Source organism: Microcebus murinus, chromosome 29 (assembly GCF_040939455.1).
Source record: "Microcebus murinus isolate Inina chromosome 29, M.murinus_Inina_mat1.0, whole genome shotgun sequence".
NCBI lineage: Eukaryota > Metazoa > Chordata > Mammalia > Primates > Cheirogaleidae > Microcebus > Microcebus murinus.
In genome coordinates, this window is record NC_134132.1 from 10,398,725 (window position 1) to 10,424,626 (window position 25,902).

At 37.7% G+C, this 25,902-nt stretch overlaps 1 protein-coding gene across 6 annotated transcripts in view; it reads left to right on the forward strand.

Annotated features, from left to right (window-relative positions):
• The window catches only part of FAM13A (family with sequence similarity 13 member A), a 245,794-nt gene that overhangs the window by 29,086 nt on the left and 190,806 nt on the right, over positions 1 to 25,902 (forward strand). For all 6 annotated transcript variants that reach the window (XM_075998712.1, XM_075998709.1, XM_075998710.1 and 3 more), the window contains exons 2-3: positions 2,972 to 3,161; positions 11,832 to 12,041. In XM_075998712.1, the coding sequence (XP_075854827.1) occupies positions 3,005 to 3,161; positions 11,832 to 12,041 (367 nt within the window). In that variant the 5' untranslated portion in view covers positions 2,972 to 3,004. The remainder of the gene's footprint in view (positions 1 to 2,971; positions 3,162 to 11,831; positions 12,042 to 25,902) is intronic.

The window sequence follows — 25,902 nt, forward strand, 5'->3', positions numbered from 1 at the left end:
CAATTTGTTAACTATCTTAACTAATTTTTGAATAAAAATAAAGGTGTAAATAAACAAGGTCACCAGCACTTAATTATAAAAAAAGAATACTGGTATAAAACTCAGGAGAGCTGGGCTTTAGGCGCAGCCCTTTCTCACTGAGATTACCACAGTGGTCCTGATTTTCTTATTCCTAAGGTTATGGCATAAGCACTAAAAGACCTCTAAGGATTTTTCTAACAGTAAAATCCTAAGGTTTTCTGTGCATTTAACGTGGGAACCTGTATTGTTGTTACACAGACATACACAAAACACTCGATAGTCCAGTCTTCAAACTCAAGTGATGTGTGGGAATTCATGTGCAAACAAAAGCCAGGAGTGAGTGGGGAACCTGTGGCTTCAAGATCCCCCAGTGTGGCCCCTCAGCTGAATCCAAACTTCCCATAACAAATCCCTTTATTAGAAGGATTTGTTCTGTAAAATTTGGATTCAGTGAAAAGGCTGTACTCAAGGATCCAGAAGCCCCAGGTCTGACCTTGAAAAAGTTAAGGTAGACTAAGAATACCTTAATTAGTAACTCTTGTTACTGTTGAATATTTGTTGGTTGGGGGCCGCCGCTTGTCTTTTTTCCTAATATAAAATCCTGACTGTGTCCTGGGGAATGATGCACCTTCATTGTCAACAGCTGTAAGGAGACTGTAACTCAGAATGATTGTCCTGCCTCTAATAAACCAGCGGGTTCAGTATGCACATCGGTGAATCAGACCCTTAATCCTGCAGGCAGCTGAAGCTTGAGTGGCTTGTCAAAAGACAGAAAAATGCCTTTATCAATAATAAAGGCAATATTAATATTAAGGCTAGAAAGGTGAGATGTGTATTTGAAGGGAAGCTAAAACTCTACAGGTATTTAAATTTACAAAAAGGTAGTAATGTATCATTGTATTACAATACAAAATAATTTCAGTTTAAATGGAATTAATTATAGTTTTTTATTTCTATAGTTATTTTTATTCAATAACTAGAGGACTATTGACTATTATTACTTACTGGAAAGGATATTTTATATTTGCTCTAAGCCATTGTGTACTCTTTAATAGTTTAGGTATAAACTACTAAAAACATCTCATTAGTTTCTATTACATGTCTCCTTCTCCAACTAAGAAGAGCAAAACCTTATGATATGTATTTATGGTGACGTGAAGGAGTAATTGGGATGTCTCTGAAAATACAACTATTATGTTTCATTGTGGTTGCTTTTAAAACAATGTTTACTTTTTTTAAAAATGTCACCCTGAATTACCAATTAAAAACAAGAATCAAATCTTCCATTCTTAGTGAAAGTATAATTGCTATTTCACTGTTTTTTAGCCAATATTTGTTTTTCTTTAAAGTATTAGCCTGAATTAAATTGCCAATTAAAAACAATAATCAGATATTCCTTTATTATTGTCATTGTGTATGAAGATGTTATATAGTATTGCTCTATTTTGAGTAAGTAGTTTAAATTGCAGTCACTTCAAAATGTGTGAGGTTAATTATGTCTCTTACCTGAAAACTTTCTGAGTCACCATGCCAAGATTGCTTGTTACCCTATTTACAGAGACACAACTTACTGTCTGCAGTTCTAACCAATGGGGAGAATGAAGAGGAAGGGCTATTAACAGAGCATTAATTTGACCTATTAAAAGATGCAAATATGTCAGTGAAATTTGACCTGATTCTATAGATTATGCAATTCAAAATCAAATTACGATTACAAGTATCCTACTCAACATAATGATTGTAGAATTAACTACTTGTGTGTAATTGTCTTATGTCATATATAGCATTTATCATAGTTTGTTACTATAATTATATGCCAACTGCTCTATAACATTAAATCTAAATCAAGGAGAGGAACATAGACCCAGAACAAGAGGAAACTGTCTTTTATTAGTTTCTGTGACTTTTACCAAATTACTTAACTGTGGTTTTGTTTCCTTAACTCTAGATTAGAGGTAATGTTTCTACTCTTAGGATACTGTCTATAATAACTAAATGGTAGTCACTTAGTAATATTTACACTTTGATTAGTTGTTACATTCATTCACAAAAAGTGAAAGTTTCCCCTGGTACTGCTGCCTCTGTCCCCCAGTACATTTTTTTACATTTTGCCATTTTTCTTTTCAGTGTTTGGATTTTACTAACATACATTTTTAACATTTAGATAAGATACATGCTTAAAAAAATGTTCTCTTCCTTGGGATACAAATTTTTATTAAAAGGAAGAAACAAACGCATGGATTTTTCATTGTTAGTAACTTGAGTCAATTGAATGTAAGTTTCATTTTTTTTATTTATAACATAGTCTTGTTGAAAATTTTAAAATTGTGACTACCCAAAATGTTGCTATTTCGAAGACATGGCATTTTGAACCTCAATGAGAATCAAATTGATTTTATGTGCCAAAAAATTACTGAGATACATACAGAGGCAGTGAAGTCAGAGAAATAAAATGTTCACTCTACATTTGAAATTTTTCTTCTGACTCTTTAAAAGCTACCTTAAAATGACATCTAGGTAAATTTTCATCTTTAAAAACATCTCAGCGTTTCTGGGTCTGCGTAGAGTTTCGAGGGTTTCGTGGGGTTCTTAAAAATGTTTTATTTTCCTGTTAACCAGGTACTTCTGAGTCACACCCCTTGGTTACTGTAGTAATATCTCTTAGATACTGCAGTGTGTTGCTCCCTGCTAAGCCACACTTAAGTTGTGGCTTCAGGTTTCTCATTATATTCTACTCTTTTTAACCATTATATGAGTCTGTGACTTTTGTAACACTGAGCAACACATGAGAGATGTTAAAGATTTTTATTTGAGTTGAAGTAAAAATAAGCGAAGACCACTGCTATTTATCTCCAAACGTTTACATTTTGATTCAGGTGCTCGGGTTGTAACCATGCAACCTCCTGTGGTAAATATGACTGACTGCTCTTTTTTCTTCCGCTCTTTTAAGCAAAGTAAAGCAGCAGTTCGGCTGAAAGAAGACATGAAAAAGATAGTGGCGGTGCCATTAAATGAACAGAGGGATTCTACCTGTAAGAAATTATTTGGAGTCAGTCTCCAAGAACTTCATCAGCAGGGGCTCACTGAGAATGGTATTCCAGCCATTGTGTGGAACATAGTGGAATACTTGACCCAGCATGGTAAGCTAAGGCATGTTTTAGTTCTGTTCTTATAGTTCTTGCATAAAGGGAGTTTGTATGAATTATTTTATAATGTATGATTAGAATATCTTCTAAAAGACCTTAATTAGAATATCAAATTATTATGTAATATATTATACTCTTCCCTTATAGGCCGGGCGCGGTGGCTCACGCCTGTAATCCTAGCACTCTGGGAGGCTGAGGCGGGCGGATTGCTCGAGATCAGGAGTTCGAAACCAGCCTGAGCAAGAGCAAGACCCCATCTCTACTAGAAATAGAAATTAATTGGCCAACTAATATATATAGAAAAAATTAGCCAGGCATGGTGGCGCATGCCTGTAGTCCCAGCTACTCGGGAGGCTGAGGAAGAAGGATTGCTTGAGCCCCAGGAGATTGAGGTTGCTGTGAGCTAGGCTGATGCCATGGCACTCATTCATGCCTGGGCAACAAAGTGAGACTCTGTCTCAAAAAAAAAAAGACGACATTACTGCTTGATGATACTTTTGTCAACATTATCTTGACAATACTACTTTGATTAACAATAGAACAATCACTTTAATTATTTAGATTTCTAGTTTGGAATGTTTTCTAGTTTTAATTGCCTAAATACACTTAAAATACACTGTTCTAATACTAATAGTGAGTTCTCTTGGTTAATTAAATTTCAACTGATAGTCTTTAATTTTTAATGTAATCGAACACTTTCTGGGTACCTCTTTCACCTGAGACCAATCATGAACTTACTGAATGCCTTGATGGTCTTCAGACACTTAGTAGGGATACTAAAAAATTATGATGTTTACTCTACTATTGGGGTGTCATTTATTTTTGGAGTGATAAAATTAAGCATGTTAAGCATTTGGAGAATAATATAGTAATATATAAAAGGTAAATTATGTCTGTTATTGAAAACTTGTAGCCCACAGCTTTTTGATGATTTTATTTAAAACAAAACACAAGACTGGATAATTTGAAAGAATGCTTCCATATCCCTCTTACATCCTTTTGGAGCTAGGGTGGTGTGATGGAGAACTCTAAACTACATGATAAATATCAGTGAATTTTAAAAGATTTGGGAGATTTGGGAGGGAAACATTCTGAGGGAAAAGTTTGGAATTTTTATCATTTCTGTGCTAAAATAAGAATGGACTCATTTCAAAACATAAAATTTGTAGGGATTTTAAAATGTAAAACTTGAGACTTCAAAATAAATTCTGTGCAGTAGTTTTCCCTTATCCATGGTTTTGCTTTCCAGGGTTTCAGTTATGTGTAGTCAACCAAGGTCCAAAAATATTAAATGGAAAATTCTAGAGATAAATAACTTCATAAGTTTTAAGTTGCCTGTTGTTCCAGGTAGCATGATGAAATCTCACTCTGTCCCCACTCAGGATGTGACTTATCCTTTTGTCCAGCATATCCACGTGTATAGGTCACCTGCCCATTAATCACTTAGTCTTGGTCTCAGTTACCAGATTGACTGTCTTGGTATGTATGGCAGTGCTTGTTTTCAAGTGACCCTTATGATACTTACTAATGGCTCCAAAGTGCAACAGTAGTGATGCTGGCAGTTCAGTTATGCCAAAGAGAAGCCAAAAAGTACTTCCTTTCAGCGAAAAGATGAAAGTTCTTGATGTAGTAAGGAAAGAAAAAAAAAGTCTAATGCTGAGATTGTTAAGATCTATGGTGAGAACGAATCTCTCCATGAAATTACGAACAGTACATTGTTACAATTCTATTTTATTATTAGTTATCGTTGTTAATCTCGTACTGTGCCAAATTATAAGTTATAGGAAAAAGCAGTATATTTAGAGTTTGGTCCTGAGGTTTCAGACATCCACTGGGGCTCTTGCAGTGTGTTCTGTGTGGATAAGGGGGCTACTGTCCTCTGTGCAGTTTGCTTCAGGCCCGTATCTTCCCAGTATGACATTCCCCTCCCAGTAAGGATCCTTCATTGGAAATGAGTGAGAAGCGCTGATCATATGCTTCTTTATGGGAACATGTATCACCTTTTGATGGGGACTCTATGGCAGATGGTTCATTCCTCGAGAAGGTCAGGTGTTTGTGTTAGTTGGAAAAAAAAATCTGTGTGCTCTGGTTACCAGGTGTGTAGAGGACAAAATGATATTTTGTTCTGAAAACCGAAGAGCCAAACTTGTTTTCTTTCCTCTCCTTATTTTGGAAGGAAAATAAGCTACAGAAGTGCCAGATTCTTAGAAAACAGCTGTGGCTTTATTGAAATACTTTAAACAGTTAAACATGAAAGGTGTTATACATAGCACAGCAGGAAAGATGGGAGCCTAGCCTACAAAATCTTGAAGCCAGGTGTTACTAAGTTAGAGCTTTGACAGGACTCATTTACATATCCAGTATTGAGTAAAACTGCATCCCACTGAGTTAGATACAAGTGAATCTCTAGGTAATTGATCTGTTAAATAGTGTTATTCAGTATTCATTTGTATGCCCCACTGTGACTACCTAAAATAATAATTTGGTTTTGGCATAATCAGTGTTCCTTTCCCCAAGATTGCTTGAATAATAGTCTCTTGATTTTACTCTTATCATGTAAAAATCTTTTATGTCTTTAATTTTTAAAATTTTATATGTTTTTGAATAGTTAATAAACTTTTTTTTTTTTTTTTGAGACAGAGTCTCGCTTTGTTGCCCAGGCTAGAGTGAGTGCCGTGGCGTCAGCCTAGCTCACAGCAACCTCAAACTCCTGGGCTCGAGTGATCCTTCTGCCTCAGCCTCCCTGGTAGCTGGGACTACAGGCATGTGCCACCATGCCCGGCTAATTTTTTTTTTTATATATATATCAGTTGGCCAATTGATTTCTTTCTATTTATAGTAGAGACGGGGTCTCGCTCTTGCTCAGGCTGGTTTTGAACTCCTGACCTTGAGCAATCCGCCCGCCTCGGCCTCCCAAGAGCTAGGATTACAGGCGTGAGCCACAGCGCCCGGCCTAATAAACTTATGTGGTTCAAAATATGAGTGGACTCTGAAAAGTCTCTCCCTCCAAACCCTGTCTCCTGACCATCATTTCCCCTCTCCAGAACAGTATTACTATACTAGTATTTTCTGGTATCTTCTTAAAAAGATATTTCATGCAAAATTAAAGCATATATGTATGTGTTCTTTTTTCCCATTTAACACAAATATAGTACACTATGCATATTGTTCTGAATGTTTTTACAAAAATCTTTCAGTGTATTTTGGAGATTGTTCCATCTTACATAAAGAGCTTTACTCAGTTTTAATTCTCTTATTTTCCTCTGCACATTGTTCTGCTCTATGTATGTACCATTTCTTTAAGCAGTCCCATACGGATGGGCATTGAATTGTTTCTAGTCTTATGTTTATAAACAATGATTCCATAACTAACCCTTAACTTGTGTCATTTCAAGCACATATAACTACAGACTGACCTCCTAGAAGTGGGCTGCTGAGTCAAAGGACATGTACATTTGTAATGAGCTCTATAGGAAGTAAACCAGTTTACATTCACACCATCAATTTGTGAGAATTTTGGCAAAATTTCAAATGGGGTTATAGGTTTTCTTCTGCCCCTCTTTAGCATACTTTTAGTTATATTTTAATGGTTGTAGTCAGGTAATGCAAACTAAACATTTTAGTGGGTTCTGTCAGTTATTCTTAATTGGAGCTGTGAAATGGAATAGCCAGTGGAGTCTTTTCAGAATACACATGCGTTGGCCACACCCCACAACTACTGAATCAGAATCTTGATGGGGCAAACTGAAGTAGGGCCTGGCACCTACGTTTTGAAATGCTATATAGTTAATTACTACGTATACAACCAGACACCCCTTCTTGTATTTGAAACTATTATGTTAGTAAACTAAAGAACCTGTATAAGTTTGAAGGGTGGTATAATGTTCATTTTGTTTTTAATTATTTTGTAGTTTTTTCAAGTCAACAAATATTTTTGTACACTTGTGATTTTCATCATACTTCATAGTTTTTGTCAGACAAAAACAACTTCACATGAGGGAAAGTTATTATAATGGAATTTTAGGACAGAAAGGATTTGCCAAAGCCTATATCAAGCCAGGTGCCCTGGCTCACGCCTGTAATCCTAGCACTCTGGGAGGCTCAGGCAGGGGTGGAGCCCTCAAGGTCAGGAGTTTGAAACCAGCCTGAGCAAGAGTGAGACCCCAAATCTACTAAAAATAGAAAGAAATTAATTGGTCAACTAAAAATATATAGAAAAATTTAGCTGGGCATGGTGGCACATGCCTGTAGTTCCAGCTACTCGAGAAGCTGAGGCAGAAGGATTATTTGAGCCCAGGAGTTTGAGGCTAGGCTGACTGAGGCCCAGGCAACAGAGTGAGACTCTGTCTCAAAAAAAAAAAAAAAAAAAAAACCTATATCAAGGCCTTTAAACTGACTTTGGACTCTTTCCTCTAAAATATGTAGTATAACTTATAAGTTTTTAAAGTGTTTTAAAATAATTTTGCTGCCAATATTCATAGATTTCTTCTCCTTAGGGTGTGAAGGTACTGTGGGTTATGCTGTTTTAAACAGTGTAGGAGTCTCAAGCTACCACCAGGTGTCAGAATACACTTACATATTGTCATATACTTCCTGAGCCAAAGTGTGCTATTAGGCAAATTCTGACTTCTGGTATATTTAGTTTCTAATGATAATATTCATACTATTTTGAAAGAAATATTTCAGTTGTACAAAAAAGTAGCTGTCAGTTATATAGACGTTAACTTACATAATTTTTCTGTCATTTCTAAGCCACTATTAAGTTGCTGTTTTGTGACAGCACAGTGTATCTCCTGAACTCAAATATAACAGGAATTCTGAAACGTATGAGAGTAATTCTACTTCATGAAATCATCTAAATATCTCCTTCTTCTGAACATTTCTATTATAGCCATAACTTTCTAAAATTTTAGAGTAGGAAAATTTAAAGGTTATGTAGTCTGCTTACCCTCATATGGGCACTGCATATATTCTTTCATCATAAAGGTGCTCTTAAAAACTGTATGGATTATTTTCCCCAGAATATAACATACCCACGTCTAGGAGTAAACTTCCCCTGGTTGAATATCACTAAGTATCATAAGAGTTGTTTTCTGTGGGAGATATCCCTGAAGGAAGAGAGTTGTTCAGTAAATGGAATGGAAGCAGAAAAAATTAGTTGATAAACATTAAGTTCAATGACTTCCATTTATAGCGTATCTGTCTGATATTAATAGTGTGGTCCAGTGGGATCAGGAGGCTTGAGGATCACAGTTCTTAGAGCTGGGTAGTTATTTTGGAATTGCTGGAAGTATATTTATTTAAGGGAAGGTTCAAAAAAACTTTGTTGGAAAAGAAAGCCTAAGGTCAAAGCTAGAAAAACACCATATGAAATCAGATCCAAGGGGCATTTGCTTGGCCAAAAACAGAAGGCAAGGTTAGGTTAAGGAACTTGGTAAATATGGGAGCAGGACACAAAATTCTAGATTTTCAAGATTTGAGCTTTGACCAGAGATAGAATGTCCTTTTATTGGATGCTAGCTGACTGATACCTGGACAAGTTCCTGAAGTTAAAGATGAACTTTTATGTAATAGGGGGAAACAGACCTTGAATGAAGGCTTTTAGTGACAGCTGAAATCTCCCAGTGGTACCTGATACTCCGCAGAATTTAAGGAAATGGCATATCATATTAGTTATCCACTGCTGTATAATAAATTACCCCAAAGCATAGTAGATTAAAACAGTAATTATTACTATCTCACAGTTACTGTGGGTCAGGAATCTGGGAATGGTTTAGTTGCATCCTCTGTCTTAGGGTCTTTTTTTTTTTTTTTTTTTTTTTTTTTGAGACAGAGTCTCACTTTGTTGCCCAGGCTAGAGTGAGTGCCGTGGTGTCAGCCTGGCTCACAGCAACCTCAATCTCTGGGGCTCAGCGATCCTACTGCCTCAGCCTCCCGAGTAGCTGGGACTACAGGCATGCACCACCATGCCCGGCTAATTTTTTGTATATATATTTTTAGTTGGTCAATTAATTTATTTCTATTTTTGGTAGAGACGGGGTCTCGCTCAGGCTGGTTTCGAACTCCTAACCTTGAGCAATCCGCCCGCCTCGGCCTCTCAAAGTGCTAGGATTACAGGCATGAGCCACCACGCCCGGCGTGTCTTAGGGTCTTTGACAAACTGCAATCATGGTATCAGCCAAGACTTCAGTTATATCAGGACTCGAAAGGCAGGGGGAAGATTCCCTGGCAAACTCATTTATGTAGTTGTTGGCAAGATTCAGTTACTTTTAGACTGTTGACCTGAGGGTACCAGTTACTTACTGGTTGTTGGCCAGAGACCACTCTTAGTTCCTTGCCCATGGTCCTTTCCCTAGGGTAGGTAATAAAGTAAATTCGGTGGCTGTTTCATCGGACTGAGCAAGCCAGAGTCTCATTCTGTTGCCCAGGTTAAAGTGCCATGGCGTCATAACGGCTCACTGCAACCTCAAACTCCTGGGCTCAAGCGATCCTCTTGCCTCACTCTCTCTAATAGCTAGTACTACAGATGTGAACCACCATGCCTGGCTAATTTTTAAAATTTTTTCTAGAGATGGGATGAGGGTCTTGTTATATTGCCCAGGCTAGTCTTCAACTTCTGGCCTCAAGTGATCCTCCTGCCCTGGCCTCCCGAAGTGCTAGGATTACAGCCCTGAGCCAACTTCGCCCAGCACATGCCAACTTTTGATACTGATGTTCTTCACAGCCAAATGATATATATATGTGGAAGAACACAAACATCTTACCAGACTGCAGACTCCGTAAGGATAATGGTAGTGTTTGAATATATTTCTCACATTTTTTTTTAGTACCTAACATAGTGCCAGACACCCATTACATATTTGTTGAATTAAAGAGTTTATAAAATATTTCATCAAGTTATAAATTAAAATGAAATCAGCTTCCTCTTTTGCTTTTAAAAGAGCAATACAATTACCAGATATGAGAAAGATACAGGCTGTGATGTAAACAGTCATCTCCCCCAAAATTCTAATAGACTTCAATGCTTATGTCATTGCTAACATTCACCATTGGACTCTCAAAAGAATAGTGTTGAGTTAAGTCCTTGGCCTACTCTTAGAAATATTGTTTCCTACACCTTCAGAGTCCTCCACTGACACATTTGCTCATGCGGTGTACTGTGTCCTTAAACCCAACATGCTGAGCTGGAAATCATTATCTTCTGCCCTAAACCAGCTACTCCCTCCATCCCTACCCCTTCACCTTATCTTTTACAGTGCTTATTTCCTGGGTTTCTATTTTTCAAACCTTAAGGTTACCCTTTTACCAAGTCATGTTTATTCTTCGTTTTTTACTACTTTTCCACCATAATCTCAGTCTTACTGCCCTGCAGTAGACAGTCTCCCTAAGGCAAGCTCTTTGCCCTCTCCATTCTCTATTTCTTAACTAGTCTCTATTTCTTAACGAGTCTCCTTTAAACCCTGGTTGTATTGTGTCTTTTCCCCCACTTAATGCTCCAGTGATAGTCTTCACTCTTTAACTTGGCATTCGTAGGCCCTATCCCATTTTTTCCATTTTATTACCTATCGGTCTTTGACCTGACAGCCCACATTTTCATCTGCCTACCTTTCTTTGTGCTATTCTGTTTCTGTTTCTTAATTCAGATATTTTTGGTTCTTTGTCAAGGACAGATCAAGGTTATGTAGGTCCAGATGCTTAATCCTTTTGAAACCTCTTTACGAAAAAGATCACAACATGAAGAATACAGAATTAGGAACAGAGCTTAGAATGGACCCAAGAAAACAAGGAAACCTACAGCTTAAGTTACATTAGATTCACACTACATCAGCCCCAGCGCTTCCATTTTGCTTATGCTTTAGCCAAATGTTAAGTTTACCTCCTCCAGGAGGCCTTCTCTGCTAACCTCAGCTGATACTGCTATCCCTGTCAATTGACTTAAAGATCAGTCTTCTGTCACTCTATAGCAGACGTCCTCAAACTACGGCCCTCGGGCCACATGCTGCCTGCCTAAGACATTTATCCAGCCTGCCGGGTGTTTTTGCCACCGCTGCCTGTCCTGCTTAGCAGCCAACTCGTCCTGGGCCCACAGTGCGCGCTCTCCAGCGGTCTGAGGGACAGTGAGCTGGCCCCCTGTTTAAAAAGTTTGAGGATGCCTGCTCTGTAGTCTCCTGCACTCTTACATTTTGAATTTAGTGATTACTGAAGAAATATTGCTTATTTCTTAAACTATTACAAAGATAATCACATATAGTTCAGAAGTTTCTTACATACATGTCATATTTTAAAATAGTTGTCCATGAAATGCTAACCTACTATTAGAGCCCAGGGTAAGTTTCTGTTATGTACTGTGATTATATAAATTAAATTTCTTTGTGTAGTATTATATGTTCTATGTTTATGTATGGCATAGGCCTTATTTTTAGAGGTCAGCTTTTGTAATAATCATATGCTCTTTTTAGTTGGTATGTAGTGGGTATGAAAACTTACTGTTCTAAGAAAACATTTTTATAAAATGCAAAAATCTTCCAATGATTGATAAATATACTTACTATTCAGAGAATCCTATGCTGAGATTTATTTATTCCTGTTGTTGTTATTCTTTAGATTTTGTATCTGTTTGTGAGAAAGCTCTATTTATGTTCTGTGTCTACTTTGCTGTTCCAGGACTCTCTCAAGAAGGCCTTTTTAGGGTGAATGGCAACGTGAAGGTGGTGGAACAGCTGCGACTGAAGTTTGAGCGCGGAGAGCCCGTGGAGCTCGGGAGAGACGGCGACGTCTGCTCAGCAGCCAGTCTGTTGAAGCTCTTCCTGAGGGAGCTGCCAGATGGGGTGATCACCTCAGCGTTACATCCTCGATTCGTGCAGCTCTTTCAGGGTTAGTATGGTAAATCCTTTCAGGAGTTAAAACAATTATATTTTACATTGAAAACTAAGCTTTTAAATACTTAAAAGTTAAATGTGAAAATAAGCTCTCAAATACTTATGGTCTTTCCATAACTACCACCTTGCTATTTTACTATAGGCCCTCATCTCTTACCGAAAATAATACTAAACTGAGTATAAACTACCATTATTAAATGGAATTTCTGAGACCACTGGCATATGAATACTTCGGTAATATAGTATTGAGAAGCCCTGATGCTTTGGGGTAAAAGAAATTCTTTTCTGACTAGTGACTGCCATAGAAGGAATGAGAAGAAGAATAATTTCGAAAATATTAGAGAATAAGCTTAGAAAATATTATTTATTATAATATTTTTTATAATATTTTCTAAACTTAGAAAATATTAATTAAATTGTGGTTGGTTAGTGACCTTTGAGACTGAAAGCTCTCTGGTGTGCTTGGCTTTTTCTCATAAACAAGATTGAGTCCTAAAATAATTGTCTTCATTTTGTGAGGTAAAAATGGAGGTATGAAGTGATTTTTATATGAAGGAACTCCTTTAAGTGTAATAATTATGGCCATAAACATTATTGAGTTCTCCTTCCTAAATATGGTAAGAGAAAAATTATTTATCCTTGAAGTGCTATTTCTTTCCTTATTTTTCCCAAGTCAAAGAGGAAAGGGAAAAATGTATTTCTAAGAGTATTAGTTGCCAGATTAAGGATGTTACTTAAGCTGGGTGTGGTGGTGTACACCTATAGTCCCAGCTGTAGTCCCATGCTCCCAGCTTGAGCTCAGAGTTCAAGACCAGCCTGGGAAACAGTATAGCAAGACCCTCTTTTTTCTTTTTTTTTTTTTTAATTTAATTTAAAAAAGCCACATTCCTGTACAGCGGTGGTATAAACATTCACATGTAGTAAAGAATGAGACACGTGAGAAGGCAAGATAGGATGAGGAGGAAGGTGCCAGAAATGTTTTTACCCCACGAAAGATCATTTTCAAATATTAGGTAAAAGTGGTGAGGTCGTGCTGGAAAATTACACTGATCACCCCCCCCCGCCCCGCCCCCACTGGGCATACGGTAGGGAGGGAGATTTATCGGTAGCTTCCCAAGGTCCCCATGTCAGCTGTGCCTTCTTGCCTGGCCCCTTCTCACTCCTCCACAGCCCCTGGCTTCACCAGGTAGTTCATTTAGAAAATTACCTACATCTTGTTTCTTTCTTCAGCGTTCCTATGTGGTCCTCAGGAAACAACACATGCATGTCCTTGCCAAATTCTTAAAATGAAGGTTGGTCTCAGGGCAGAGCTGTGTTTCCTTTTTTTTTTTTTTTTTGAGACAGAGTCTCTCTCTGTTGCCCAGGCTAGAGTGAGTGCCATGGCATCAGCCTAGCTCACAGCAACCTCCAACTCCTGGGCTCAAGCAATTCTTCTGCCTCAGCCTCCCGAGTAGCTGGGACTACAGGCATGTGCCACCACGCCTGGCTAATTTTTTCTATATATTTTTAGTTGGCCAATTAATTTCTTTCTATTTTTAGCAGAGATAGGGTCTCACTCTTGCTCAGGCTGGTTTCGAACTTCTGACCTTGAGCGATCCTCCTGCCTCCGCCTCACAGAGTACTTAGGATTACAGGCGTGAGCCACTGCGCCCGGCCCAAAGCCTTTCTTTGTATTGCCACCCAAGGCACCTCTAACCAGCCTGTCTGTGTTAGACTCTTTCAGATGTCTCCGACTCTTTCAGGAGTTTTGTAGACTGTTCAAACTTCCCATGTGGTTATCTGATGCCCCCTCACTTGGCCTCGGGAAAGTCAGGGGAAGCGTTTTATTTCTCCACCAACTTTCCCTTTAAATAAATCCTTACTTTCTTAATCTTTGATTTTAAATTTCACTGTTCTGTTTCAATGTCCTTGAGGTTGGTGATAGATGGGATAGCCCAAGGCTTCCGGACCTGTTTTTGGTCTCACCTTAACAAGCTCTGTATAGCTAATCTAGCACCTCTTGTTAGAATGGGTGGGCCTGTCACACCTTTGTTTTTTATATTTGGGGCCCCTCAGCCCCTAGTTGTGTTAATTTGCTAGGCCTGTCCTAACAAAATACCACAGACTGGGTGGCTTAAACAAGAGAAATTAATTTTCTCGCAGTTATGGAAGCCAGAAGTATGAGATCAAGGTGCCAACAGTGTTGGTTTCTAGTGAGGCTTTTCTCTTTGTCTTGCAGATGGCCACCTTCTTGCTATGGCCTATCCTCTGTGTGGGATATCCTGATATCTCTTCCTCTTCTTATAAGGACACCAGTCCTCTTGGATTAGGATCCCACCCTTATGACTTCATTTAACTTTAATTATCTCTTTAAAGGCCCCAGATACATTTTGAGGTACTGGAGGTTAGAGCTTCAACATAGGAATTTTGGAGGAACACAATTCAATCCATAACAGTGATGCAACAGGAACAATTATTATTTTGTTTGTAATCTTATTTGGCCACTTTATTTTTTAAAAAAATGATTCTGTTTTTTTGAAAAATGCATGATATAATCAGATAAAATTATAAAATTATTAAATATTGGAAATAGTGATACAATATGGAAGCAAAAATTACAGAACAGTTTGCTCTGGTTACCTACAGTGCTTTGGCTTTCTATGTCATTAAGTGACATTTGGTAAGTGACATATTTGAGGCTTATTAATCCTGGTGTACTCTCTTAGACAATCTAATTGAAGTGTGAATAACCACTTGCTATTTTGGCTCCTCTCTGTGTAAGAGGCACATATTAGCTGTATCTAGTCAGCCATTTTGGCCTCAGGTCTGTACTTTCTATTTTTATAATCTCAGGTGTGTTTTGGAAATAGGTATGAATTATAAGTGATGAAAAGATGGCAGAATAGGATTCATTTAATTTAGGATTAACTGAAAATCTCTTTATTTGAATGTTCCATATTGAAAACTTCTTCTATAATATAATTCCTTCTATCTTGTAATTGAATATTTTTTATTGTTATTTGATGACTTGGAATTAGATAAGTCCATCATTTTTTTTGGTTTGTTTTTAGTACCTTCTATATCAGTGGTCCCCAACCTTTTTGGCACCAGGAACCGGTTTCATGGAAGACAGTTTTCCGTTGGAGGGGTCGGGGAGCTCAGGCGGTGAGGCAAGTGATGGGGACTGGTTGTAAATACAGATGAAGTTTTGCTCACTCACTGCTCACCTGCTATGTGGCCTGGCTCCTAATTTTCACAGAAGACAATTTTTCCATGGCCAAGGGATTGGGGGAGTGCTCAGATGGTGACGTGACACAGACCACAACTGGGCCTCAGCCCAGGGCTTGGGGACCGCAGTTCTATATAGATACTAGGATATACAGAGAAATAAAAGATTACACATCTTAATTTCAAGGGGTGTGTGATTTAATTGAGGTAGAATTTGTGTTCTATGTATTCTATGCAGTTTTTCAAATAAGCAATAAGAATGTCCAGTCAGTGGTAACTGTCGGGGTGATATTTCAGCAAACTTTCAATGGAGAAAGTTTGCTGAAATATCAACTCGCAATTAAGGTTGATTAATAAGAGGCAGAGGTTTATTTACTGTGTGTACAGGGAGAATCACAGAGTAATTACCCAATATTCTGAAGGATCCAGATATTTTTATTTTTATACCCTCCTTTTAGAGGGGAGAAGGAGATGAGGAATATAGGTAATTTTGTTTAGGGGCAATAAATGTTGGCTTGCTAGGGAGGATGAATGGCTGGGGGAAACATTGTGGCTTGTAAATTATCCTGAGAGACAGGTATTATGTTTAAAATGATTTGGGCCAGGTCTGGTTGCATTCTCGATTTTCTTTTCTGCAATATAGTGAGATAATAGGGAAGGAAAGGGAAGCTGATTGTTCTTTTTATGGGTCTGTCTGATTATGTGGATAGAGGGAAAGCCCATTCCAAGGGCCTGTTGATCTGTAAAGGGCTTTAATTCAAAATACTCTTTATACCAAGGAGTCATATTCTCTGGTGAAATTTCCTGAGCTCCTTCATAACTAACGAGGGGAGAAGGAAATCAATCTGGATTATGATGGTCAGAATACATTTTATAGAACCAGTAAGATTGTAATAAGTAAGATTAACCAGGATGGAGAAGAAAACCTTTTAGGTGAGGAAAAAGCATGAGCAGAAACACTAAGAATTGTCTGACAAAGCTATTTGTAGCTAAGAGAGGTTTGCAAAAGATACGATCAAAAAGTAAATTGAGACCAGATGGCGGTAGGGTCTTGAATATTTGTCTCAGGAATGTATATTTATAAGTAATAAATTTTTTGAAGAAATAGTTCATATAATAGAAGCAGTATTTTAGGCAGTGCTATGTAAGGTGGTTGGATGGGAAGATGCTGGGTGTAGGGAGAATGTCTAGAAGATTAACAGAAATCTAGGTCATGGTCCTAAGACCTGTCTAAGATAAAGAGTTGGAAATGGAATTTTAAAAATTGTGGTAAATATACATAACATAATGTTTACCATTTTAATCATTTTTAAGTAAAATCCAGTGGCATTAAGTACAGTTGCAGTGTTCTGCAACCATCACCACTATCCGATGCCAAAGCTTGCTTGCTCATCATTAAAAATAGAAACTGGTAATGGGATTTTAAAGGAAGGTTAATGGAGGAAAAAATAAAAGTCTCAGGACCCCCAAAACTAATGCCAAGGGGAGAACTGAGTCTGGGGACTTGACATGCAAGTACTGCCATATCTCTGATGAGCCCCCAGAACTATATGGTGGCGGACGGCCAGTTTGTCAGACTGTTGTGAACGTGTGCTAATAAATCAAGAGAAAAATTTTTTCTTCCATTTCAGAATATTATGGGGGTACAAACATTTTGGTTACATATATTGCCTTTGCACCCCCCAAGCCAGAACTACAAGCGTGCCCATCTGCCAGAGGGTGCACTCTGCACCCATTAGTTGTGACTTTGATCCAGGAAGAAAGTTTTGAGGCAAGGTTGTAGTTAGCACCAGGGAGAGCACCTTGCAAAGTTAATGCTTAGACAAGGCCTGGGGCAACTATTGTTCTTTTATCTTCAGTAATTCAAATCTTCTCTTTTCCATCTTAGCCAGGGTGGGGCCCTTACATTTTAAAATGCTTCAGCTTGTCAGACCTGATCTTTTGTCCTGAAAGGAAGAGACAGTCTTCAACTTTCTAGGAACCTTCTGTAGCTGACTAATACTCCTTCCTTACCTCCAGGTGAATTTGGGATTTATTCCAAAGGCTCAGATGCTGTTAAACTTGGTAATGTCAGTCTTAAATGATGAGATTCAGAAAATATGATTAAGTATAGCGTGTACTCAAATACAAAGCTTGAGAATAGCTACCTGGGAAACAGACCCCAAAGGAATAGGGTCAGTGTTCCAAAATAGAAAAGTTAAAGTTTCACTTATACAGGCAGAGACAGAGATGTTTAGCAGGGTTACAACATTTTTCCTACGAGGTCAGTATATACGTTATAGTGATTTGTTTGATTATAGTTTGCTATAGCAAGCCGGAGGAAGACTGCTTTAACATTCCCTAAGGGGAATCTAATTTCTGGCACCTTTCAATATTTTCTAATCGATAGTACAAGAATAAGGAAGGGAGTTAATCTATAATAAGAGAAGCAGAAGTTTAAGCTACATGCTACGTGACTGAGGCCACATAGTCACACTCCTGTCAAGGCTCAAGTAATTTAAAGTTCCAACAGCTTAAAGTTTGAATTACTTAATTTCACAGTAGGATCTGATGATCTTGTAGGGGCTTTAGTAAGTGCCTTCCTCAGAGATCTAGCTGTTTTTATCAAAGAAAGGGGAGAGATCCTGGTGTGGCATCTTGACAATTGATCCCTGAATAAAAATAATAGACGTTAAACGGGGAAGATTATTTGGAGGCCATGATGAAGAATTTATTTTAAACGGACAAGTAAAATGAAGGTCAGTGCTTACGAGAGGGATTAAGGATTGATTATCAACTGGCCATGGGTTTATTCTTGTTGCTTAAGTTTTTCTTTTCTCTCTGTGATCTGTGGGTTTTCTTTTTGTCTCTCTTAATTCAAACATACAGTGATTTATAGCTGTTTTGATTTAAAGGAGACTAGGAGTTTGTCTCTTGGTGCACTTTATTTTAGAAGGGTTAAATAGTACAGCAGGAGAAATCTAGCTATTTCATTTGGGGATCCCAATGTCAGTATGTGAACATATTTTTTCTCTTCATCGTCTGAGTTTTTTAAGCGCAGGAGTGAGAGGGAGGTGGGAAGTATGCTTGCTCATGGGCTTATTACTTCTTATTACTTCCACTAATCTTACGTTTTCAACTGTGTTCCTCACTCTAGCCCTTAGCTATCTCAGGTTTCCCAGAATCCTTTGGTTATTACCAAGAGACTAAGCCTCAGCACTCCCGCCTGAGAGCTTGCTTGCCGGGAGCAGATGTGCTGGAGGACTCCCTAAGTCTGAAAGGCTTTGAAACATTGTTTTCAGTCGCTTGCATCCACTTCCAGATGTCTTTGAAATCTTATCTAATTCTGTCTTCTCTACTGTTCTTTTTTTTTGCCCTGTGGGACTTACACTTTTTATGCATTATTTTACTGTTACTTCTATGAAGTCTTGGTAAAAGACAGACAAATGCAAATGATCAATCTGTCTCTTTAAGTGGAAATTCGCTTTTTTTTACTCCCCACCCCATACTTGATTTTAAACAGGACAGAATTTTATAATAGCAGCTGTGCAAACAATATCTGAGAGTTAAGTGCCTATGAATTTTAGCTTATGAGCATTTGATAATTTAGACAGCAACTATTAATATTTTTATTAAGAAAACCACCCTAATAATAGGGGCACCACCCTAATAATAGGGGCATTTTAATCAGTACCATGGCTAATTATAAAGAAATTTAATAAACTAGCCCACATCTGAGCCTTGAGTTTCTTTCCTCCTTACACGAGGAACTCACTAGGTAAACTTGGAGGTAAGCCTCTCTTTTATCCAACTATTATGATGCCATTTGTGGTGTTTGAGGTTAGCTATGGTTTTGCCTTGCAGATTTTAAAGTACCATGTGAATAAATGCTGGCTAAATGCTGGTTATTAAGTGTCATTCCTTGAATAGCATGCGATCCATAAAAAGCATATGCCATATTTCCTCCCCTAGGTTAATTCCTTACTGAGAAGCTTCTTTTTTATTGAAATTATTCAACCTTCACAACTCTGTTTCTATGACAAACAGAATCATATTAAACTCCAAGTTTTAGTCCTTTCCATTTTCAGTGTGTGCCTTTTAGGTTTTCTATAAGCAATGCCAAATGTATAAACTATTCTTTTTTTTTTTTTTTGTAAAGACCTAAACCCAGAGCAAAATTAAAAGGTTGACATCTACCTGTCTGCCCAAGATGCCAATGAGATATGCAAAGCCTGCACTGGAGTAAATTGGAAATGTGGTGGCAGGAAACCCAGGTGTCCACACGTGACTCCATACGTCTTGGCAACGTTTCAGTGAGCCTGTCTTCATCCAGTTCCACGTGACAGGAAAAACATTATTTGTATTTATAAGGCTCTATGACCTCTAAGATTGTAGGTCCTGATAACTGGACGATCTTTTCTTTGCTGATTACAAGTGCACGTCTTTATTTTCCTTATAATGGCCTTTAACTCTGTGAGATAATAAATAGTGGGTGAGGTTGTGCAAGCCTAGAAAGAGAGCCATGACCAAGCACATTACTCCTTATAAGAACAACTCATCTTGAAGGCCACGAGTGCATGTGTGCACGTGGGTATATAAATTTGCTAGAATTCTTCATATAACTGTCGTCTTTTAGGCTGTCTTCTTTATCCTTGAGGTCCTATTCCTTTAAAAGAATGTTTATTGTCATGTTAGTGGGGTATCAGGAGGAAAAGTATATACTCATCTTCAGTGGAAATAATGTCATGTTTAACTGAAAGATCTCCGATGTTCTTGATTTTCGAAGTCAACAGAATTTCTTTATAGCAGCTTTTTTGATACATAAATTACCTACCATAAAATTGACTCTGTTAAAGTGTACCATTCAGTGGTTTTTAGGATATTCACAGAGTGCAAACATCACCAAAGTTTAAATTTAGAACATTTGTATGACCCCAGAAAGCAACCCAGTGCCTATTACCCGTCATTTCCCATTCCTCCCTCCTCCCACCACCCCCAGTCCTAGGCAAACACTAGTCTATTTTCTATCTGTATTGATTTGCTTATTATGAACATTTCACATAAAATGGAGTCATACAATATGTGGTCTCTTATGACTGGCTTCTCTGACCTAGCGTAATGTTTCAAGGTTCATCCTTGTAGCATTTATGTAAGTACTTCATTCCTTTTTATGGCTAGTTAATATTCTTTTGTATGAATATACCACATTTTATTTATCCATTTATCTGCTGCTGGACATTAGGATTATTTCCACTTTTTTGCTATTATGAACATTTCCGTACTTGTTTTTTTGCCAACGTAATGCTTTCATTTCTCTTGGGTATCTACCTAGTAGTAATAGCATTGCTGGGTCATATGGTAACTTTATGTTTTAACATTTTGAAGAGCTATTTTTCCAGCATAGCTGTACTGTTTTACATTCCCATCATGCAATGAATGAAAATTTTAGTTTCTTCATATCCTTGCCAACACCTGTTTATGTCTTGTCTTTTTTATTGTATCCATCCTTGTATTAAAGGCAATAGAATTTTATAATAGCAAGAAGATTATAGGCTTGATAAAGAAAAATAGAGCAGAGAACTAGCAGCTTCCAAGGCCAAGAAGATAATGTCTATTTGGGAGTTTTGGAATGAATCATGGTGACCTGGGTTAAAGCCTTAGTAAGTTCTTTGTTTTTTACTAACGCTTTTAAGCTAGAAGAGGAGAATAGCTCTTTTATGCTAGAAGAGGAGAATATGCTAGAAGACGTAATAGCCAACAATGAATTATTTAAAAAATATAAACCTTTTATTAGAATATCAACCCACATAAAATAAACATTAAAATTTGTTTAACGAATATCAATTTGAAGGGATGCCAAATGATTAGCTTGTTAGCCACCTACAGCTCTGCCCTAACTCTATTAAGGTGTGTTTTGAACACCTGCTTTACTGAGCCAATGGAAATAATCAGCCTTTTACAATGAGTCCATAAACAATTTGAGGCCCTTGAGGGAGAAGGGGAGCACGTATGAAATAGGCTTAAATGACTCTGGGCTTGTTGATTTAACTCGGATGACACCAAGGCTACTTACAGGCATTTACAGCTGAGTGTTTAATCAGTATTGCCTAGGAAAAAACAACTGGTGTTAATATGACTTCAACTGAAACTACACACTTTTATTGTACTTTGCCCATTTAATATGGCACTAGATTTATGGAGAAAGCTAAGCTTTATTAGCTGGGATATTGCCCACATTGTTGAAGATTATCGTATTATATTATGGGAGGTTCCCTTTCCTATGTGCTATGATTGCTTGTCCCAGTCTCCTGTGTACTTACATTCTCACACAAACAGGTTCTTCAGCTGTTAAAATGCTTAAATGCTAACATCTAACCTAGATATGAGCTTCCAATTTTGAAATTTAGAATATTTTATAGTTTTCTTATAATTTTATTTGTGCTACCTGCTCCCACTGACAAGCATTCAGCACTCAGTAAATTAATACCCACAAAATAAATTTGCTGAGCTACTGTTTAGGCATTATTAGGAGTTTGTTTGGGGATATAGAATTGAAATGTAAAATACTACCTAATTCTTCATTCTTTCTGCAGCCTTTGCTCTTGCTTGAACATGTAGGTTCTTTCTAGGGACAGGACTGTCAGTGTAAATATTGGCTACTTTGGCAGTAAATATACTTCTGCATTTTGCAGACTCTAATCAGAATGATAAGATAGGTAGTTTCATTAAAAATATCTAAGAAGAGACTGTAACTTATTAATTTTTATTAGTTATTTTATCATCCTGCCCTATGAGAAATTTGCGTGAGGACTTTGAGAACCTTGTCACAGTCCTGGGTTGTTGAGGGATCTGTAAAAATATAAACCTTTCCTATTGCATAGGAAAACACCAATTCCATTAATCATAAGATGAAATTATATTGTCTACATAAGCTGCTTGTCTCTCTGAAGAGGTGGTTCCACCCCTGGGAAATGAAAGGCAGAGGTAAAACCCAGTCTGATCCAGTGAGCAGGCATTTATGATGTTTCCCATTCCTCTGTGACTGCATATTTAAAAAGAAATGTAATTCTTTTTTTATTCTCACAGTTTATACAACATTTTATGCCCAGACATCCTTATAGGTTTTTATTAAAATGTTTTCCCACAAATTTCTAGAACCTAAGAAGCTATAGTTTATCACAAATGAATTAAGATTGTAGGTCCCCCCACAACTCAACGATTTTTGCTTATTGATTGAGGGAACATTTCTTAAATGTTTGCATGTCTTAGATACTGTATTAGGTACTATGATGATAATAGCTACCTCTGTTAGAGTCCAATGATAAAACCACCCGCTCTGAGGGTCAGACTGCTTGGATTTGAATTGTGCCTCAGCTACTTGTCGGCAGGTGACTGTGCACAAGTAAATCACCCTCTCTTCCAGTCTGGTCCTCTCTCACTGTGGGTGTATTCAATTCCTATTGCTGCCTTAACAGATTACCATGAATGTAATGGCTTAAAACAATATAAATTTATTATCTCACTGTTCTGTGGGTGAGAAGTACATGAGCTCAGCTGGTTCTTTTACTCCAGATTTCAAAAGGCCAAAATCAAGGTGACAGCCCAGGCTCTTGTCTGACTTCTCTTGTCTGACTGTTCTGGGGGACAATCTACTGCCAGACTCATTCAGGTTGCTGGCAGAATTCAGCCTTGCAGTTTTAACACTGAGGTCCCTGTTTCTTTGCTGGCTTCTCAACTTCTAGAGACTACTCACATTCTCAGGTTTGCGACCTCTCTTCATCAGCTCAGTACTAATACTTTAACAAGTTTTCATAAATATTTTTGTGAGGCTTAATGGGGGGGGGAAGCTACTTCTATAAATCTGGTACCCTGAGGCTAAACATTTTGATTGTTTTAATGGCTGCCCTTCTCATGGCTCTGAGATATATCACGATAGAGGATAGCATTTTGCCAGTTCCTTTTTTTTTTTTTTTGTCTTTGAGGCTAAGATTAGAAGTACAGTATAACTTATTTTCCATTGAAAAGTCCAGGCACCTGACAAACACACACTAGGAGAAATGTCAAGATTAGAGTCAGGTGCCATCCTGTGATATATCCTATGATACAGGTGCAGCATTGCTGATTATGATCATAATCTTTTTTTTTAAGGAGAGCAAATATTTGTCACATGGTTCAGTGTTTGCTACTTAACCTGGAACAAAAGTATGGTACAGTCTTCCAAGTGCTGATTTCTCTGTACACTATGTATACTATGCTAGTTGAATGTTTGCATTTTAGCTTGAGGTGTGGGTCAGATTTAGTCAACAAGAAATGAAAGCTCTCAAGAAAACTTGAATAATTTGAAGTGATACTTTTCACTAATGGAGAAAAGGGAGTTCTTATCCTAGGAAAAGATTGATGTTAAAGAAAATGGTGACTGTTTCAATTTTGAACCATTATTCCCATCTGCAAAATTTTCTTAAAACATTTAGGACTCATGAATTATTATAATTTTTATTACAATTCTAGAAGTACAAGTTTAAAACAGTTAAAAACCACTTTTATATAATATGCAGAGGTACATTTCACTTCTATTACTAAGCCCCTTCTGTGGAATTTCATTGCTGAGTATCCTTACCCTGTGACCACCAAATGAGCCTCTCCTTTAAATATTGTCTGTAATCTTACTCCTATGTAATAATACTCTAACTCTGACATTTCTGTGGACTAAATGGACTAAATTCTTCCGTATTTCTTTAAAATATACTTGATTTCACTTTAAAATATACATATATTTCACTTCTATGCTAGTTTGTTATACTGTATGTCTTTAAAATATATATCATTCTATTAAAATGATTTCTTGATCACTTTTTATATGCAAGGCATAAAGAGTATTTAAAAGATGGTTAAAACTTCCAACTCTGAAAGAGTTTGTCAGTTTGTGGATTTTTTTACTTTAACTATGGACATCAAATACATTTCAATGAGACTTTCTTTGTTTCTTTGGGTTTTTTTGAGACAGAATCTTACTCTGTCTTGAGTGCAGTGGTGTCATTGTAGCTCACTGCAGCCTCAAACTCCTGGACTCAAGTGATCCTCCTGCCTCAGCCTCCTGAGTAGCTGAGACTACAGGCACAGGCCACGATTCTCAGCTAATTTTTCAATTTTTAGTAGAGACAGGAATCTCACTCTTGCTAAGGCTGGTCTGGATCTCCTGAGCTCAAGCAATCATCCCACCTTGACCCACCAGAGTGCTAGGATTACAGGTGTGAGCCATTGCGTCCCACCTGAGGCTTTCTTGACAATCTTATTTATAATTGCAATCACCAGCCCTTACCCCGGTTTAAGTACTCCCAATTCCTGCAGCCCTGTTACTCTATTTTTTGTTTAATGTTTCACTCACTAGAATATAAGCTCTATAAGGATAGAGATTTCAGTTTTTGTTTATTGATGGATTTCAAATGCTTAAAGAGATGCTTAGCTGAGTAGTCACCCAATAATTTTTGCTAAATGAATGAATATTTCACACATGTATTTTCCATATATAAGGCAAACAACTTTCATATGTGAAACAAGCAAGAGCATTCAACCTATATCCAGAATCCAGCCTTGTGTTACCATCTCACCAGTGCCAGCCTAGTGCAGGCCACCAGCCTTTCTCTTCTGGACGGTTGCAATAGTGTCTTAACTAGTCTCCATGCTTTCACCTGTGCCTCCTACAGTCTAGGCTTAGCACCGAAGCCAGAGTGGTCCTCTTAGGTCAGACCATGTCTCCTCACAGCTCAAAACCCTCACTCTGGGGGGAAATAAAAGACCATGGCTTATGATAAGACAGATCTGCCCTTTCCCCTTCTGCATTGTCTCCTGATTTCATCTCTGGCTATCTTCTCCACCCACCACCAGTTGGCACCAGGTCCCAGACCTCTGCCTCAGGGCCTTGGCACTGGCTGTTTCCTCTGACTAGAACACACTTCTCCATTTCCTTCAGTTGTCATTATATCAGGGCCCTCCCCCAACCATGATGAGTGAAATAACATTTCCCACCCCCACATCACTCTGCTTTATTCCACTTAACCCTGCTTTTTATTTCTTCATAGCACCTGTTACCATTTCACATATTTATTTTTAATTGATTATTGCCTGTCTCCCCCTCGATTAGAATGTTTCATAGGTTTCATGAAAGCATGATAGCACACATTTGTACAATAAATATACATTTTGAATACATGGACCCAAAAGTATAAGCATTGCTAACTTTTTTTTTATAATATGAGACCTTTAGGAAGCCATTGTAATTAACAATATAAATCCACAAACAGCATGTATGAATGAATAAGGCAGTGTTTGTTATTTTTAGGTATCAGCAAATCAAAAAATAATGCAAGCAGTGATAAAGTAATTATTATGAACTTCGTTTCTCACAAGTGTCAGAAAGCTACTTCTTAATAGGCACATGTGTGCCAGCACTGCTCCCGGGCATGCTGCCCTAGGCATCCTTCTAGAAGCCTCCTCTGAAGGTGCTGAGCAGTTATTGTCACACGTAGGAAATCTTGTTTGTAAGGTTGCTGCAGGCTGGCGGTGAGAGTGATACTTACCACATATTTCTGGAAACAGTACAAATTACAGATTCTCAGAATGTTAGCACGTAATCAGTATGAAAAGAGGTGAGGTGAAATGTCATGATAATA